Below are 15,949 nucleotides of genomic sequence, written 5' to 3'. Positions count from 1 at the left end.
TCTATCTTCCCGCCATCACTCAAACAGATCAGTTTCCAGAAGAAGATACCGTGGCCCAGCACAATGGAGACAAAGTCAACGTTTGTGATCGACCCTCGGACCAAACTCCCTTGCCTAACTCAAACGACCATGCATGTTCACATTAATGAGGATCTGTCAATCACCACCTTGCTCCCTGGCACAGTGTCGTCCCTCACATTGGGCCAATTGTTTAATCGTCCATTGGAATCGATCGGCTTGCCAACAAGTATCACGGCACTCTACCTTGGAAAGTACTACCTTCGTCCTATACAACCAGGAACACTGCCCGACACTCTTACATTGCTCTCATTCGGCGATGAATACAACAAGGATCTTGCAGTTGGGTCATTGCCGTCGTCACTTCGTACATTGGAGCTGAGTAAACGTTGGAGACAGCCTGGATCAATTGATTTAATACCACCCTCAATCACACATTTGTCAATCAAGAATTTCAATATCAAGCCATTAGTTGTCCAATCGATGATCTCTGCGTGTCCAAACTTGGAAACGGTTGGCATCTTGAATGGCAATAACATCTATGAGACGAAGGCGTTAGGATGGCATGTTGATAAACCTATCACAGAGGTTCAAACAACTATCTCTGCGTTCAATGATTGGGAGGGCATGGACAGTGTTGCCATTCGTGCTGGCAAGAGTTATGTTAAAGAATTGATCTGGTCACAGAGCTTTCGAATAATGGTGGTCACTGACTCACACAATCATCAGAGGATGGTCCATGTCAGGCGTCTAGATAGGGACTATGCTATTGCTGTATCATCAGAGATTCCAGACACTTGCACACATCATCAATCTACATATTCTATTATGGAGAGCGAAACAAAGGATCAACCTCAATCTGTTGTATTATTTAATTAATTAAATATATTTGAACATTGATTGTACTGCATCCATGTCCATGAATCCATAGTTGTGATACTATTCTCCTTATTATTATAAATGATAATTGGTCCATGTTGTCGTATATGTGTCAGATTGATGAACATCTGATCACACGCTCGGATCACACAATCAATCAATCAAATTGTTCAAGGAAAAGTGGTGATGGAAATCCATTGATTTTAATTTATGGAATTATTGATGGAGTTGAATGGATGGATGGAATGGGCGCCGGTCGATCCATGATGGAGTTGGCAACTACCTCGGCCTGGTGCCACACGAGTTACATTGGGAGCAAGACATCTTTCAATGGTATCCTGATTAACAGAGTAATTTTGGGGATACCACATCATTACAGACTCGCCAATGTCCGGTGGTCCAGTTGTTCCAGAGGTTGGTTGTATCCAATCAGTATCGATAGGTGATCAGTAGTAGTAGTCAATGACTATTGACTGATCAGCTCGGCAATGTCTCCCGATAGGAACTGGGGGAAGGTCTCGGGTGAGTACCTTCGGACGAGCTCACCAGTCTTGGACACGAGGAACTTGGCAAAGTTCCACTCAATGTCGTTGTACATAACTGGTGTCCAGCTGATATAAGCGGAAGGGATGAGTGTTGGTGATGAAGGGCCACAGCCACTCTTCAACCACGTGAACACAGAGTTGGTCGTTGGTCCATTAACATCGGACTATATTGATTGAATGCCAAGTGAATGAGTGAGTGATTGATTGAGTGAGCTGTATCATTCATATAACATACCTTCTCGAACAACATGAAGTTTGGCTCAAAGTTGTTTCCAGGACGGACGTACTTCAAGCAGTGGAGGATCTCCTCCTCATTGCTACCAGGCTCCTGGTTGATGAACTGTGCGCAAGGGAAGCCAAGAATGGCAAACTCTGTTTGAATGATTGTTTGATTGATTGTTAGTTAACTTCGTTGTCATCGATCAAACAAACTTCACTCTGACCGACATAACATACCTTCAGTTCCGAACTTATCAACAAGCTGATTACAGTTTGTGTAAGATTCGTTTGTCATTCCTCAGAATGAAGCGGTGTTGAGCAGCAGGACAACCTTGCCTCTGAACTGGTCAAAGTTGACGTGAGTGCCGTTGAGCAACGTGTAGGAGAGATCGTAGAATGACTTTGATGGTGTTGTACAAGAGACATTGGTCATCTGTGCCGACGTATGCGCCACAGACAACCACACCAAAGCTGTTGTCAGCGCAAAGAATGCTCTTTGATTGAACATATCTTTTATGCTGTTATAACAACTAATCTGTATATCTGTATGTATGTGTGAATGTTTGTAGAATGAATAAAGTTATTAATAAAATGAGTCTGTCGGACTTTGAACAAAGTCAACAGTTTGAATGGTCGACCACCCACACAAAGAAGCTTGAAAAGCTGTGAAAAGCACCCAAAGAACACAGATATTTCAATTTCAATCACCACTCCTCTATCCACGAAAGAAGCAAAGAAGGTTCTTTGGCCCACATCATCATTGGTGTTGGGTACTCCACGATCATTTGAAAAGTCCAGGTAAATTTATAGTTATAAATATATATTCACCCTGAAAATGTTCAGTATTAATAATCATCTCTATGTATGTTGATAGATTAAGATAAAAATAATATTATTAAAATTTACTGGTTTGAGATGAATTCAATATATTGTTTGGGGACTTCCCCTCTATACTCTGGCTCAGAGAACAGGTTCCTAAAGTTGACCATCTTGGTGATGTACTCCATCCATGATTGTTGTTTTTTATCATCCTTCTCATGGAATATTCCTAATGATATACGTATTTGGTATATCTCTGTGAACTCACTTTGCATATTAATGAACTGTTCATCACTGCCACCTTTATCCGAATGATTGATCAAACATTGTCTTTTGTATATCTTTTTGATTGTATCTTCACCATTCAATCTTGATAATCCATACTTCTTATTGAGTTGATCCAATCTATTGGACATTGATCTTCTCATTCTCCAATTGGCAAAACTATTATATAACTTTCCTGATGCCCATACTGAAAGAGTTCCAACAGTAGCAGCTCCAATCATAGATGGTAAAAAGGAAAGTCCACACAGTGACAAGCCTGCAAATGTAAGATTGCCAAGTGCTAGTCCAACTCCACTTGTGGTCCAATCCAAACACATATCATTGATGGCTTGTCCAATTGTTTTCTTATATGATTGGATATCTCCAATGTTAGAAATCAATGAATTTAAAGGTGAGATCAATGATCCGATGTAAGGGGCCACTTTTCGAGAGGCAACACCAACTTGTCCAAGTAGAATTAATAATTCCTTTACATTCTGCCTATCCAATTCTTCTGGATCATTCTTCTCATCAAAGACCATCTTGATTCCATTACATATTAATACAAAGCAAGATCCTATTAGTCCTTGCTTTCCAAAAGACCTTTTGATTTGAGCCAGAACCACTGTGTTGCTTATTATGAATTGTTTAGCTATCTCAATTGCACATTTCAGGAAATCATTCATTGAGGGTGGTATCCCGTCTTGTTGGTATTTGATACACATTGCTACCAACTGAGAGACTGCACTGTTGATTGAACTTGATGCCCCAGCACTCAACTGATCCTTCACCTTCAGAGTTTGTTCCAACTTGCCATTGTCCATTGTTGATGTGATCATAATATTTTTATCTTTAACTGCGAATAGACCAGTCTCCTTTATCTCACTGACTAATGTTGTGGCACTACTGATCTGGATATTCCCACTTTGATATGATCCATGTGGATTATTTTTGGTTGTCATCACTATTACTTCCTTTTTCTCCTCATATCTTGTCGTCTGTCTCAAACCCATATTCTTTGCCTTTTCCACTTCCACTTCATTCTTTGACTTCGTAATCTCCACATTTACTTGTTTGTTCTTAATCACTACTTCTCCACTTTTTCCTACCTTGACAGAACGAATAATATTTGGTCCATAATCATCATAGGGATCAGTTCCAGAATGTGTATCAATGATCCCTCCAAGTTTGGACTTTGTTGACCATGCTGGAGATAGTCGGAACTCCTTTGATCGATCACTCATACTAAATCTAATACATAATTGAAGCTTGTAAGTATGTGAGTGATTCATGATAATTGTTGATGTGCCATCCTGGATGACATTTGGTTTCCCAATCTCACAACCTGATRATACCAATCCAAGTGATACATCAAACACTCCAAACAATGATGCATGGATGCCAACACCAGTTTGATCACGATGATACTCCTCTCCATTCCTTACAAAATCAGATTGAATATGTTCAGTGTGGACTCCAATCCAGGTACCAAATCCCAGTCCCATGTCCAACTGATTTCTTGAGATCACACCATTCTCATATTGTCCATTAAACTCTCTCTTCATATCTGATGTGAAGGTGAGTGGACTATTGGTGTAAGTGATAATACATGAGTGATAACTTGGTCCTTAAATACTTTTGAAGCATCTCCACCCATGAACAATTTGAAACAGACCTTGATCACGGTCTGAACAACACGTGATATTAATTGAATATTGTTCTCAACGTTGATTCCAAACAACTCTCCCATCTTCTCAGTGATATAACTTATGATGAATGATTGAGCTGCCTCCAAAGACACTCGTTTTCCAATCTCTAATGTTGACTTGTTGTTGGAACCTGTACCTAGTAAGTTGTTTAAAGTCATTGGACCAAGGGTGTCTAGTGCAGTCTTGAATGCTTGTACACTATGATCTGATACAGTTCCAAGATTAACAACTTGATGGACTACTTCACCTTGAGAATATGTTGCAACTACATTTAATGTAATCATTATCATAATTGGATTGGAATTATTGATGTTTGATTGAATGGTGATATTAGTGATGAATGGTTGGTCTGGCGGAGGCTGGATCAGTGTGGCATTTAGAAAGTTGATCAATTTATGTGGTGGTACACCATCAGTCTTAGGATGTCTAATGACCACAGCATGATTATCACGATATTTACAAATCAAATCATTATCAATTAGATATGCTTTGATTGTTAATAATCTTTCTCTACCATTGTAAAAATTGATATCACCTCCAGGATTGAACAATACTGCGAAGCATCCCATTTGTATTGCCACACGCTCAGCCACACTTCCTCCAGCTGAGAATCCACATGCTGTGATTATTGAGTTGGCTGGTGCCATGTCCCTGACTGTTCGAAAGAATTGAAATGCAGGGTTCAATCTCTCAATATTGTCTCCATGATTATTGGCCATAATATATCCAATGTTTGATAGGTCTTTAAGTACAGTTGATATATTTAGACTCTTTATAATACTTCCTCTATATACTATCTCCACTGTATTTCTCTCTTGATTGAGGAATGATGCCATATCCATATTAGGATGTACAATCAATACTTCATAATTATTCAATTCCTCAAGTTCTATTAATCTTTGTTGATCTTGCCATTGTTGTCTAATTATATTCAAATAATTATTTATTCTTTCCAAACATGTATTACCTGGAGTTTTAGTTGAAGCTGTATGTCCTTCATAAAGAGCATTACATAACCATGCCCTTATTAAATCTTGTAATTCCAATTGAGCCACTTAATAAATAATTATTTATTGATTATCAATTAATTAGTATCAAACTAACAGTTAATTATAAATAAAAAAAATACTTACTTAATAATAAAATACTAATTAATTATTAATTAATTGTATCCTTTGATAAATAAAATTAATAATGAACCAATCAAACATCATGGTATAAATATTATTAAAATGATTGTTGATGTAGTCATTATGATTGATTTTATACCATTTTAAGACTATTGGAACATTTTAAACTTAATTTATAAAGTTGATTGATTGATTCCCAGATACTTTCATTCATTTGTTGTAACAAATTATTGGGTGACATTCATATCGTTTGTTTATTATATCTATGATACCATATATATCTAGAAAGCTGATTAAAAGGTAATATTGTGTACAACAAAGGTCTGAATAGTGTTGGTCTCAAAGAATGCCTCAAAGTATGAGTACTCGAATGTGGTGTCGCGATAGTGTTGGTAAAGATTGTCCTGGCTTTCAGTGTTGGTGACCCATCTGTCCACCATCTTTGGGCCCTCTGGATACTGGAAGTTGGACAAGTCGTACGAGATCCATTGAGCAGTGCCATGGTTGACGGTGATGATGACCAAGTCCTTCTTGACGCGATCGTAGGCAGCCATTGTGTTGGGGTCCTCACTGCCAATCATGAGCATGCCCTCACGGATGTGACGGGTGAACTGACAGAACACAAAGTACTTGGTGGCGACGGGGTAGGACGTGGTGTTGGTGTTGTCGTCGGCGACAATCATGCCCCAACCTGGGATATCCAGAATCTGCCAGTAGACCCATGCGGTTGGATGCAGCTCGGTGAAGTCAAGCAACATGTTGGTGGCCATCGACATGCCCGAGGCATCTCCCTCACCATACTCGGACATCCAGAGCACCTTGCCAGTTGAGTTGGCCTCGTAGTAGATGCCAGCACGTGGACCATGTCCATATTCGTAGCCGTGACAGTTGATCTTGTCGACAAAGTCCTGGGTGACATTGCTGAATGCGCGCCAGGTGTCGTAGCAGCTCTGGAAGTTGTTCTCGTCTGAGGCGGCAACGGCGACATTCTCCATTCCACGGGCGAGGAACTCGTCGTACAGGTACTCAATGACAATCTCTTGGGTGCTCACGTCAAAGTGGCAACCCTCCTGGGCACCGTCAAAGAACCAAGTCTTGGAGGTGGGCTCGTTGAAGGCATCGACCGAGGTGAAGTTGAGGCCGTAGACATCACGGTAGTGCTGGGCAATATTGGCCAGGTAGACGGTGTGGTTCTGGAGGTTCCACTTCTGCAAGTTGTCGGAGTAGCCAAAGTCTGATCCAGAAGGGTTGTGGTTGTAGCACATCCACCAGACGGGGGAGTTCGAGAACAGCTCAAAGTGGTTGACACCACGGTCGCGGCCCATCAACATCATGTTCCTCTGGTTGGCATCGACACTCCAGTCCCAGCTGTCGGACTCGGGATCGGACGAGTCCCAGTTGGTCCAGAAGGCATCCATTTGGCGAGAACGTTTGATTCTTGGCGAGGCTTTCATATAGTCACCATTGGCAGCGACCCAGGAACTGGCTCCGGCGTTGTAACGGACAATGTTGAGGCCAAGACCAGGAATGAACATATCTTGGAATAGGATCTCATTCTCCAAGGTGAAGAGAATGTCGGCAATGTTGGTGCTCCAACCAAATGCCTGACCCATCCAAGCCAGTGAGGTTCCCCATCCCTCCCAGACTCCCCAGGTGATTCCAGGGCTCAAATAGGTAGTATAATTTTGATCAGCCAACAAACAGGTGGCCGACAATATTAATATTAATAGTGTATATTTGATCATTTTATATATATATATATATATTAGTATTATAATTATATGTTATGAATATTAATTATTATACAAGAAGTAGAATATTATATTATTTGTTGTAATAAAGTTAGTTGATTAAAGTATAAATGATCATGAACTGGAATTATTAAATATTAGTATTATTTTTCATTTGTGTTCAATCTCGGTAACTGATCCTTCTCCCTCCCTCCAACTCTCAAATTGCCGATTACTTGTGTGATCACCACAGGATGCAATGATTGAGTGGTTGTTTGATCCATCAATCAAACACCCCCATGATGGTTCTCGAGCATAAAAATAATATCTGTCAAGATCTCGGAAGAATAAAAACTGCAACAGAAAGAGAGAGAGAGATTCATTGATGACCCGGACGGATCAATGGCACACGATGCGAGTTGTGGGTTTAGTCCTGGGCCTCACTCCTAGGCCAGTCAATCCCTCTCGCTCGCGCACAAAGTCATTCATTCACTTCCGGTTGGTCATTCCTTTGCATGTTATTACAATTGTTTGCACTACTTTCTTAAAATATCCACTACCTATCTCTCGTGTTATCAAGTTAATATGCGCTTACTACTAAAGAAGAACATGTTTGTTGTCATCCGAATGGGTTGGCTACCACAAGACTATACACGTTGCCACCATTAATGGATCATCTCGCCTGCCTGCTTGTGTTCCAACTAACAACCTGACAACCTAACAACAACTTGATTCTATTCGGCGTTATCGAACGAAGTGTTCATTCAATTTGGAGTTGCCATCACTCTGGCTGACTCTCATTCATTCGTTCACTCATCTTGTATACACGCCTCACAGCCATCTCTAGAAGTCGGGACAAATGATGCAAGATGAAAGGTTATTATTGTTTACCAACAACCAAGTTGTAGATTAGAATAGAATCAGCCGGCTGAGTCGGTTGTTGTGCTACATCGTGCATTGTATCGTGCACCACCCACCTAAGGATATTCCTCAAGGCCTTCATTTAATACCTACCAACCTACTTACCTACCATATTTGATGTTGATAAACCCATTCAACTAGCATCATCTCTCGCCCTAAACAACTACGTCTCCATCTAACAGTGTTTGTTGCTATGTCCTCAGACGCTGCAGCAGGCCACATTGCTAGAGTGACATAGAGTGAAATTGAGTATCACTGGCGAATGTTGCCAGTGAAGGTGTAGACATACATACATACATTTACAAGTTATAATTAGCATGTATGAATGATCAAGACAATCACGAGCGTCCTTGAAAGTGAAGTGACATATAACTTTCACAAACATTCCAAAACTCACATTCAATGAATTAATCAATCTTGAATGAGTGCATTAATGAATGACCAATTACAAATATAGATTGACATTCATTATCATTCATTTACTTACTTAGATACTTATATAAACATATACATACATATACACACTACACTCACTCAAGTCATATGAATACATTTCCACCATTGGTTATAAAGTATATTGTTGGTCATATTGGCATTGATAATGAAATAGATGTTGTATCATACGCTCTGACATGTAAACATATTATGACGACAATCGAGTCGATGCCAGTGATCAATTGGGCGGCAGCATGTACCGATCGCAAAGACAAGGAGTATATACACGAATACGCCCCGCTAAGATGTGGCACTGTCAACTCCACACTCACCAGCTTGACATTGGGAGTAATGTTCTACAAGGATATTGCCGACGGTTCAATGCCCTATGAGCTCGCCACGCTCAGACTGGGCCAATCGTACAATCTCCCTCTAACATGGAGGCTGCCCCGTACCCTCATCTCGCTGACCTTTGGTGATAGCTTCAACCAACCGATTGCGGCCGGATGGCTGCCCGATTCGCTCGTCTACCTGATCTTTGGCGTGGCGTATGCGATGGAGTTCGTGCCGGGCTGTCTGCCGCCCTCGCTCCAGTACCTGGTGTATAGATGCGGACCTGAGCGACACAACGACTTGGCATTACAAGCCAACTCAGACATCAAGCACAGAATCAAACAGACGACAACACCCGACACCTTCCCCGCATCAATCAAACTCATCTCATTCGAGATGAACAAGCAATCATCTTCGGGCACCCTTCCCGAGAGCGTGACTGAGTATGTGTTGGACTCAGAGACCAGACTGCCCAGGATCACCAAGCTGACGATGAGCACGTACTTTAACGATCCCATGCCTGTTGAGTGTATCCTGCCCGACACCCTGGTGTCGCTGACCTTTGGCGATATGTTCAATCAACCCCTCAATGCGGCGACCCTCCCTCTGATCCTGCGAACACTCAAGTTTGGCTTCTACTATGATCAGGTGCTGGACATCAACACGCTGCCATCTTCGCTCACTTCGCTTTACTTTGGATGGCGTTACAATCAGGTGATCAGTCCAGGCATGCTTCCCGACTCACTCATTCAATTGTCATTTGGCAATTGCTTCAATCAACCGTTGACAGCTGGAGTGCTGCCAATGAACCTCTGCGCACTGGAGCTTGGCGGTGAGTTCAAGCATGATGGAGACAATGCAGTGCTCCCGCCATCAATCACCAAGCTATCGTTCAAGGATCTTCATAACCCTAAGCTCATTGAATCGCTGAGGGAAGTGTGTCCGGCACTGGACACAGTGTGCATCACCAATTGCAATGCGATCTTCAACTCTTCGCAGAAGCTAAGGATCAATGAACCGATCAAGATGTTTGAGTTGATGATCTCCTCGCACAACTTTGCCGACATGCACAAAGATGCCATCCAGGCATATAGGATCGTGCAACACGTTGCCCAGAACCATCGAATCGTTGTGCTGTGGGAGCCAAACAACATGCACAAGGTGGTCCAGTTCAGAGCATTGGACAACGATCATACGATAGTAGTATCATCAGAGGTTCCCAAGACAGGTATCATGTCGACCATCCTCATGCTACGAGGTCCAAACAGCCCCAAGAGAGTACATCATTCAAAGAACAAGCGCAACAAAAACAACAATAACTGTAATATTATGTAATATAGATTGAAATAGACATAGTCCTCAAGTCGTCTTTACTTCTTTTGGACTCGCCAATGTGATTGATGGTGTGATGTGACCCATTATTCGTTCAACAAGTCGGAGATGTCACCGGCAATGTCTTGGACCATGGTGGTGGAGGAGTATCTCCTGACGAGCTTGCCAGACTTGGATATCAGGAACTTGGCAAAGTTACCCTCAATGTCGTTGTACAATACTGGTGTCCAGCTGATCAAATCAGTTGCGATCAGAGTTGGTGATGATGGTCCACATCCACTCTTCAACCATGCGAATATAGGATTGATCGTTGAAACTGGTCCATTAACATTTGACTATAATAATGTTTGATTGATTGATCGAGGTGTTAGTGAGCGAAGGAATGAGTGATGATGGGGGTATCCATACTCTTTGGAACAACTGGAAGTTGGGCATGAAGCCATTGCCAGGCTGTACGTATGTGATACAGTTCATGATCTCAGTTGCAGAGTGACCTGGCTCCTCATTGTTGAACTGAGCGCATGGGAATCCAAGGATGGCAAAGTCTATAAGTTGAGTCGATTGATTGAATGATGGTCAGTCATTGATTGAATGATTGATCGAAGATGTCGGCATGCATACTCTCAGCACCAAACTTCTCCATGAGCAAGTTGCTGTTGAGGTAGGTCTCGTTGGAGTTGGCATCGAATGAAGCGACGTTGAAGATCAAGACTACTTTGTTCTGATACTCTGTGAAGCTGATGTTGGCACTCTCGTCAAGCAGTGGGAATGACATATCATAGAATGATGTCGATGGTTGATTGCATGTGACGTTTGACACCTGCTGTGCCTCGACCATCGTCATCAAGGTCACAATCAACAACACCAATAGTTTGAACATAGTTGATGTTATTGTATCTGTTGTATATCTATATATGTTGTATGTATGTTTTTTCAAATGAAGTCCCATGGTCCATGTCGTACTCCTACCCCTACTTTTCCAAAGAATATCTGGTCCTCGAAGGTCCTTTTTGCAAAACTTGATTGCTGCTAAGGTTAGCTTGGGTTCTGCAGGGTTCAACGGGTGTTGTGGGTGGATTCTTCAAATATTTGTTTTGGAATCCAAGGTCCGACCCGTGATGACCCTTTGCAACCTCCAACATAGTAATAGCGACCAATTAATACATATATATAATACAACATCTGATGTCTGAGGAGCTAACCCAGTTAATAGTCACCAGAGTTAAGCAAGCAGGTGTCAAATGCTTCTTCTGCGGTACTGAGTTGGATATCTGGGTCTTGGGCAAACACCTGCCCGTGTGCGCCAAACTGTGTTACAATATCATCATTGATATGTTCCAGACTAAAGAATCACAGGAGGAGACTCACACGTTGAGGCTGCGTATAGAGGAGTTAGAGGGAATCATCAAGTCATTATCGCAACAACAACAACAACAACCACAGCCACAACAACAACAGCCACAACAACAACAGCCACAACCAACATCGTTGTCATCAACACTCACGCTTCAGCAAATGAAGACGCCAACCAAACAAGGTGCGGCAGAGAACAATAGAGAGCTGATGAATATCACACATACCAAGAAGTTGATGGATGGAGAGACTAGCAAACAAACCAAGTGCTTCCTGCATTCCAACGTTCGAGACCCAACCAATCCCAACCGGATTATAGTAGAGGCGACTTGCAATTCACCAGAGAACAAGATCGAGAAGAAGATCATTGTCTACTATGGCGACCAAAAAATGATGATGTGCAGTGTTGGACATATTACAAACCATACCAGGTCAATGCCCTATTTGAAGCTTGCTGTACCTGCGATTGGAGAACACGATCCAGAGAAGCCTATCATTGGAGATTCTGTCCAACATTGCCAGAACTGTTCAAAGGGTTGTTCTCGCATCTTGAAGTGTTGCCATCCAGACAGCACGTTTGGCGTCTTTGTATACTTCTGTCGATGGAACTGCCTTGTCGAGTATCTAACCAACAAACGAGAGAAATGGACTCAATGGTGCGAAGCGAACACCGGTATCTCCAGCAGGGCAACGATAGATATCGACGATAATGCGATGTCAACAACTACATCACCACCCATCCCAGCACCCAGCCCAGCAGCACCAAGCCCAGCAATAACCAAACCAGTGTCTAAATCAAAGGCCAAGAAAGCAGCTGCAACACCAACACCAACAACAACAACAACAACAACAACAACAACAAGGAGGAACAATAAGAGGAAGAACAATACCCTTGAAGAAGGTGAAGAATAAATATGCTGCCAGCAAGCTAAGTCCATTAACTGACAAATGCCATACCCTCAACTCTGCACTTACAGATCAATGGTTCAACCAAGATGAAGAGTACACAAGTTACTTCAAGCTCTCCCATAGTCAAGTGTCTCAGCTCTGTGAGAAGCACTCTTTTGAACACAAGGACATGCTCGTCTTCCTCATGAGGTGCCGCCACAACCTTCCCTGGTACATGATGGAGCGTGTGTTCCTATATCAATTGACAATCGCTCAGCTCAGGTACTCATTCACCAAGGTGTTCGATAGATTGAAGTCGTACTGCCATGGGTACTTCCAGGATGTGGTTCACAATGGAGAGCTTCGAGACAATCATGCAGAAATATGGAAAGATGGTATTAAGCACAATGTTCATCTCATTGTGGACGGGTCAGAGCAGAGGATTCAAGTGCCGCCACACAAGACGATCAAGGATCTTGTTTATTCTGGCAAGAAATCAATGTATTCTTTGGCAGTGTTGGTCATTTGCGATATACGTGGCAAGATCGTGTATGTAGGTAAGACAGAGGGAGGCGCCCAGCCTGACGTCTCGCTCTACAAGGATGCTGCACCTAGACTACAGGCTCTGTTCGATGAAGATATTGTCATTCTCGGTGACAAAGGATTCAAAGGAGGTCAGAAGTACTACACCAACACCATCACCCCCAAGATCAAGTCGGCTTCATTGATCGATCATATGGAGTACACAGACAAGATGATCAGAAAACGCACGCTCGATGAGCATCGCCTGCGTCAAGGAAAGGAGGCGACCAAGGTATCTAAGAAGTTGAAGGCATTGGAAGCCAAGGTCACCAAAGAAGGATTCGATGCCGAGCGTATCCTGAGAGAGAAAGATGAGAGCAATCGAATCAAGAAGGTGAGGATCATCATTGAGAATGTCTTTGGAGAGATGAAGAAATGGAACATATTGTCAGACACAATCAGATCACTTGGCGACCTTTCTGACAACATTCAACGACACAACGCACTCTGGACAATTATCGCATATTTGACCAATATGTTCCACTCCTTTGGACGAGACGACGATTTCTTTAAGGTCTAATTTATCATACAACAACAACAACAACCACAACAACAACTACAACAACAACAATAAAAATATAAATATTTAATTAACATCAGATAAGGTTTGAAAGGGTTCCCCTTGCTGTTCCAAGGGTTGTCCAGGGTCGAACCAGCTCGAACCCAAGGATTGAGACCGCTGAAAAATGAATTCTCTGCGTAACCTTGACTATCCCCTGCAGAACCTTAGCAGCAACCAACTCAATCCTGATGTCTTGGAACCTTAATTTGGTAATTTTTGGATAACTATTGATTGATTGTCCAAGACATAGTGGATGAATCAATGAATAATTCATACAGACGGAATGAAGAATTTATTAAGTGATGACAGGTCCATGAAGCCACATCCATCGATAATCACCTTTTTGTGACTGAAGTTATTGAAGTATCGGAAGAAAAGTTGGTGGCCAAGACGAAGGAATTTGATGTCGCCATAAAGTTCCTTTTGCCTAAATGTTCCAAGTGTAAATGATACCAATGAGGATGGTAATGTTGGTACTGCCAGTAATTCACTGGCAAGATTAAAATTGCCATTGGTGATCATGCTCGATTCATACAATCCCAGTGCACGAATTGACGGTGGCAGACATGTGATTAGAATGTCCAACCTCTGATAAAATGACCATAGTTCCAATGATGTAACCGATGCTGGTATATCACCTGGCTTGATGTTGTCGGCACGAGTCAAGGTTAGGTGTGTGAGCGATGATGGAAGGCTGCCTGGCGGGACATCGATGAAGTTGCAACGGCCAAGCTTAAGCGACTCCACACCCATTGGAATCAAGTCTTTGATGATCACCTGACGATCGATCCATGTGACCAATACACAACAAAGACTGGCAGACTTGAGAGTGGACCATGGCAGCAAAGATGTGCAAATTGAATCGTTGGCTCGTACAATCACCAGTCGAGTCAGTCGTGGAAAGAGAGCAAAGTTGATTGAAGGATCGAGGGAGCTAATTGTGAGCTCAGTGAGTGCGGGCATTGGATTGAGTGATGGGACGAAGTAGTCGACATAGAGTCGCTCCAGTGGTGGATGATTGATATCATTGTTATAGAACATTGGAAGATGGATGGTGGTCAGGCTGGCAGGTAGGTTGTTCAGCGAGTAATCATATGCAGACACGATACGGCTCATGTCCAGCGAGGTGATTGATGTCGGCAACACACCATTGAGTGATTGATTGAATGATTGTCCCAATGTGAGCGAGGTGAGTGATGCAGGGAAGGTCCCAACTTGGATAACTTGGTCAAAGTGAGGATTGAACACCAATGTCTCCAAATGACTCGGGAGGGATCCAATCTTAATGGGTCTATTCCATTTACACTCTGAAGATAACTCCAATGTCTTTAAACTATCTGGGAGCATGCTGATGAGATCATTGTTCTTTATGCACTCTGTCACGAGCAGTGATGTCAACATGTCGATATGTTTCATTGGGAACGGTTGGCAGTCTAGCCTCAAGAACAAGTCGACTGATCTCTCCAAGAACAACTCATTCAAGACTTGTTTGATGCGGTCCCAATCGCCACTCCTCAGATTGAATGGATGTATCTTCTTACTTTTGAACATCTCAAACCTAACCTCTCTCAAATTGGACTTATTCAAGTCTTGTTTGAATGTGTCTGTTTGATTGATCAAGTGAAGGATTGATTGAGTGAGTGATTGGAATAGTTCCATTGACCGACCGAGTGAGTGATTGAGTGATTGATTGGGTGATTGAGTGATCAATTGTGAGGACATATACCAATATCGAAGGGTTTATGACTGATGTAGTCAAAGAGATCGATATCCCAGTCTCTAGGATTGATATCGCATTCATAGTTGATGATATCAAAGTATGATTTGAGATAACATCCATGATTAACATTGGCATAACCCAAACATCCATCTGAATCCAGTAGACTTAGATACTTATCACGTTGATCAAACAACCTCTTACAGACCAACGTGATCATCAACCTATCAACAAAGCCATCAAGATACAACACTATCTTCTTTAACAACAACATCGATAGTGTATCCATCTTCTTCTTCTCTATTTGTATGTATAAGTATAACTCTGATTGATTGATTGATTCAAATTAATTTGGAAATTCGATGATTTGAATAAAGGTGGGTGAATTGTGAAGGACTCAACGGACTCCGATCGGGAGCTTTTCGATCATGCCCACACTTGACCCCAACCCACCTCTATCCCATAACACTCATCTCGCGATCCTCCATTCCCAAGCCATCCACAACACTTTGG

General features: G+C 42.2%; 8 protein-coding genes across 8 annotated transcripts; 3 read left to right on the top strand and 5 right to left on the bottom strand.

Annotated features, from left to right (window-relative positions):
- Positions 1-1,363: 1,363 nt before the first annotated feature.
- Positions 1,364-1,956, bottom strand: SAMD00019534_084570 (hypothetical protein; the record flags this gene model as incomplete). The annotated part of the gene is made up of 3 exons (XM_012896348.1): positions 1,364-1,606; positions 1,678-1,814; positions 1,899-1,956. 3 exons carry the CDS (start codon positions 1,954-1,956, stop codon positions 1,364-1,366), a joined length of 438 nt encoding a protein of 145 aa, XP_012751802.1.
- Positions 1,957-5,876: 3,920 nt separating this feature from the next.
- SAMD00019534_084560 (hypothetical protein) lies at positions 5,877-7,196 on the bottom strand (the record flags this gene model as incomplete). Its single annotated transcript, XM_012896347.1, has 1 exon — positions 5,877-7,196. The coding sequence occupies one exon, from the start codon at positions 7,194-7,196 to the stop codon at positions 5,877-5,879; it is 1,320 nt and encodes a 439-aa protein (XP_012751801.1).
- Positions 7,197-8,879: 1,683 nt separating this feature from the next.
- On the top strand, positions 8,880-10,337 carry SAMD00019534_084550 (hypothetical protein; the record flags this gene model as incomplete). The annotated part of the gene is made up of 1 exon (XM_012896346.1): positions 8,880-10,337. One exon carries the CDS (start codon positions 8,880-8,882, stop codon positions 10,335-10,337), a length of 1,458 nt encoding a protein of 485 aa, XP_012751800.1.
- An 83-nt stretch (positions 10,338-10,420) lies between these two features.
- SAMD00019534_084540 (hypothetical protein) lies at positions 10,421-10,808 on the bottom strand (the record flags this gene model as incomplete). Its single annotated transcript, XM_012896345.1, has 2 exons — positions 10,421-10,669; positions 10,743-10,808. 2 exons carry the CDS (start codon positions 10,806-10,808, stop codon positions 10,421-10,423), a joined length of 315 nt encoding a protein of 104 aa, XP_012751799.1.
- Positions 10,809-10,914: 106 nt separating this feature from the next.
- Positions 10,915-11,214, bottom strand: SAMD00019534_084530 (hypothetical protein; the record flags this gene model as incomplete). Its single annotated transcript, XM_012896344.1, has 1 exon — positions 10,915-11,214. One exon carries the CDS (start codon positions 11,212-11,214, stop codon positions 10,915-10,917), a length of 300 nt encoding a protein of 99 aa, XP_012751798.1.
- A 1,596-nt stretch (positions 11,215-12,810) lies between these two features.
- On the top strand, positions 12,811-13,677 carry SAMD00019534_084520 (hypothetical protein; the record flags this gene model as incomplete). Its single annotated transcript, XM_012896343.1, has 1 exon — positions 12,811-13,677. One exon carries the CDS (start codon positions 12,811-12,813, stop codon positions 13,675-13,677), a length of 867 nt encoding a protein of 288 aa, XP_012751797.1.
- A 312-nt stretch (positions 13,678-13,989) lies between these two features.
- On the bottom strand, positions 13,990-15,270 carry SAMD00019534_084510 (hypothetical protein; the record flags this gene model as incomplete). The annotated part of the gene is made up of 2 exons (XM_012896342.1): positions 13,990-14,068; positions 14,255-15,270. The coding sequence occupies 2 exons, from the start codon at positions 15,268-15,270 to the stop codon at positions 13,990-13,992; spliced, it is 1,095 nt and encodes a 364-aa protein (XP_012751796.1).
- Positions 15,271-15,461: 191 nt separating this feature from the next.
- SAMD00019534_084500 (hypothetical protein) lies at positions 15,462-15,768 on the top strand (the record flags this gene model as incomplete). Its single annotated transcript, XM_012896341.1, has 2 exons — positions 15,462-15,536; positions 15,643-15,768. The coding sequence occupies 2 exons, from the start codon at positions 15,462-15,464 to the stop codon at positions 15,766-15,768; spliced, it is 201 nt and encodes a 66-aa protein (XP_012751795.1).
- Positions 15,769-15,949: the final 181 nt, after the last annotated feature.

Source organism: Acytostelium subglobosum, assembly GCF_000787575.1.
Source record: "Acytostelium subglobosum LB1 DNA, scaffold: scaffold18, whole genome shotgun sequence".
NCBI lineage: Eukaryota > Evosea > Eumycetozoa > Acytosteliales > Acytosteliaceae > Acytostelium > Acytostelium subglobosum.
The sequence above is the reverse complement of the archived record's forward strand: the minus strand, read 5'-3'. Positions and strand labels throughout refer to the sequence as shown.